Source organism: Trichosurus vulpecula, chromosome 7 (genome assembly GCF_011100635.1).
Source record: "Trichosurus vulpecula isolate mTriVul1 chromosome 7, mTriVul1.pri, whole genome shotgun sequence".
In the NCBI taxonomy this organism is placed as follows: domain Eukaryota; kingdom Metazoa; phylum Chordata; class Mammalia; order Diprotodontia; family Phalangeridae; genus Trichosurus; species Trichosurus vulpecula.
In genome coordinates, this window is record NC_050579.1 from 43,317,317 (window position 1) to 43,319,984 (window position 2,668).

General features: G+C 44.0%; 1 protein-coding gene across 1 annotated transcript; it reads right to left on the reverse strand.

The window, feature by feature from the left end:
• Positions 1 to 1,754: 1,754 nt before the first annotated feature.
• LOC118857492 (late cornified envelope protein 5A-like) lies at positions 1,755 to 2,141 on the reverse strand. The gene has a single exon (XM_036768164.1). It carries the CDS (start codon positions 2,139 to 2,141, stop codon positions 1,755 to 1,757), a length of 387 nt encoding a protein of 128 aa, XP_036624059.1.
• Positions 2,142 to 2,668: the final 527 nt, after the last annotated feature.

Consider the following 2,668-nt stretch of genomic DNA (forward strand, 5'->3'; position numbering starts at 1 on the left):
GGTGACAGAGTCAGGATTTGAACTCTGATCCTGAGACTTTATTTTTGCAATCATTCTACTGCCCCACCCTGCCTCCATTGTCCCACATTAGAAGTATGAAAGCAGTTAGTGTTGCCCAGATCTTCTCACTTGGTAACATCATCTGTTCCCATCGTTTCCACTGGTATCTCTGTGCATATGATTCTCAGATCTCTATATCCAGCCCTAGTATATCTCTTTGAGAAGAAAATGGCAAACCACTCCAGTATCTTTGCCAAGTAAACCCCAAATGGGGGTCATGAAAAGTAGGACACAACTGAAACAATTGAACAATGAATATCTCTCCTGACCTCCAGTTTCATATCATTAACTGCTTATTAGACACTTAAAAATGGAATAGAAACCTCAAACTCAACATATGTCCAAAATAGAACTCTTTCCTCAAAGTAACACCCATCTTCAGAACTTCTGTATATCTACTGAAGGCACCAATTAGTCAATCAGCAAGCATTTATTAAATGACAGCTGTATACCAGGTCCTGTGCTATGAAATAGGGATACAAAGATACCACCATCCTTCTAGTCTTTCAGGTTTGTATCTCTGAGTTACCCCTGACTTCTCACTCTCCCTCACCTCACACATCCATTTGCTTCCTGAGTATTTTGTCGTTTCTATTTCTACAACATTGTTAGCATCTCTCCCCTGTCTTCTGCTCACATAACCGCCATCCTAGTCATGACCTGCATCAGCTATCACCTGGGATATCACAATAGCCCTAATTGATTTCTCAGCTCATTCCTTCCCTCTAAATCTGTCTTCCACCCAACTGACAATGGGTTTTCTAAAACGAGGCTCCAACTGGTAATTCCCCTACACTTTAAAGTCTAGCATCTCCTTATTGCCTCCAGGGTAAAATGGAAACTCTGCATTGACATTTCAAACCTTTCCAAAGGTAGTCTTAACTTTCCCTTTGAGGTTTATTGTGTAGGTCATTACCCTTTGTGCGCTCCTTCCTTGCCTCCTCCCTTAGGATTCCTTGTTCTTTTCAAGAGTCAGCTCAAGCATCACCTTCAACATGAATCCTTTCCTGATCAGCTTGGTCCCTATTGCTCGTCTCCCCCAAATCACCTGCATTTATTCAACACCTTCTACATAGTCTTACGTATGTAAATGGTATTTCCCCCTGGAGGACTGGCGTCCTTGAGGGCAGGGAGAATTTCCTTTTTGTTTTTCTATTGCTGTTGCTGATGTAGTTCCTAGAATGTAGCAGGTATATGCGAATCTTTGCTGCTTAATTGATTGATTTGAAATCCCACCATGATGTCTTGGGTGCTTAGGGATTGTGATAACTCTCTATCAGGTGCAGAGCAGATTCTACTGGCCTCTTCAATGATACCTGGTTCCAACGGCATATCAAATACGTAATCAATTCCTGCTCTTTTAGAAATAAGAGTTGCCAACTCTGACAGCCTACCCAGAGAGAAAAAGTTGACTTTGTCTCTTAAACCAGAAAATTTGAGATTCTAGATACCTGACGATTATTGGAGGCAAAGCAATCATCACCAAATAAAGAAGACCATGTGTTATGTTTTATTGTTGCAAATGGTCAATGGCCAATTAGGTCTGATGTCAGGCAGACCCAAGGGATAAGATCAACAGTGGCTTCTGGAGAGCAAGATGTACAATTGGAAAGGAAAGGCTGTCACAGTCTGAGGGAAAGTCATTGGCGTTTGGTTCTGCATTGTGGATTGTTGGTGTAGAGAGATCCAGATGATCAGCAGCAGCCCCCGGAGCTCCCACAGCAGCCCCCAGAGCTCCCACAGCAGCCTCCAGACTGCTGGCTGCGCCCACTGCCACTGTCACAGCAGTCAGACCTGTGGTGTCTGCGTCTGTGGGATCTTCTGTGATGGGAAAAGAGGCAGCAGCCACCCCCAGAGCCAGAGCTGCAGCATCCCCCAGAGCTGGACCCACAGCATCCCCCAGAGCTGCAGCATCCTCCAGAACTAGAGCCACAGCAAGATGAGACTGGAGGAGGGCAGGGAGCCTGGGGAGGGCACTTGGGAGGACATTTGGGAGGGCATTTGGGGGTCTGACACTTGGGAGGACACTTAGGGGGGCACTTAGGGGCCTGGCACTGCTGCTGGCTTTGCTGGCAGGACATCTTGGTGGGAGTTCAGTAACCCTGAAAGATAATAAAGAAGTTCAATTAAATCTAAACTAAATATTTGTTTCTATCAAGGATCAATGCTTAATATGATGGCAACTGGTATCTGCAGAAAGGAATGACTTGAAAAACTTTTTGCCCTTTTAAAATTTGTTTAGGTTAGAACATGAAGCTTGGGAATGAACATCTGCAAAGAGCCAGGACCACAGAAACCAAAGCACCCAGGCAATGAAGGCCTAGATTGATCCTGGTGTATGAGGATCCCATAATTTTTTTATCTCTCAGGGCTCATCCCTACAATACTCCCAGAATTCACTATTCATTCTCAAGTGACTGCCAAATAGTCACTGCCCCCTGAACCTGCACTTCCACTCTTTTTAGACCTTCACCCTCCTTTCCTTTCCTTTGTCACAAGCTGTTGACAATTTAAGTATTTATCAGTGATAGGATACATATTTAAGAACACATGCAAAAAAAACCTTAAAGAAGGATAGAAAGTTAGAGAGGGCTAAACTTTTATCCCA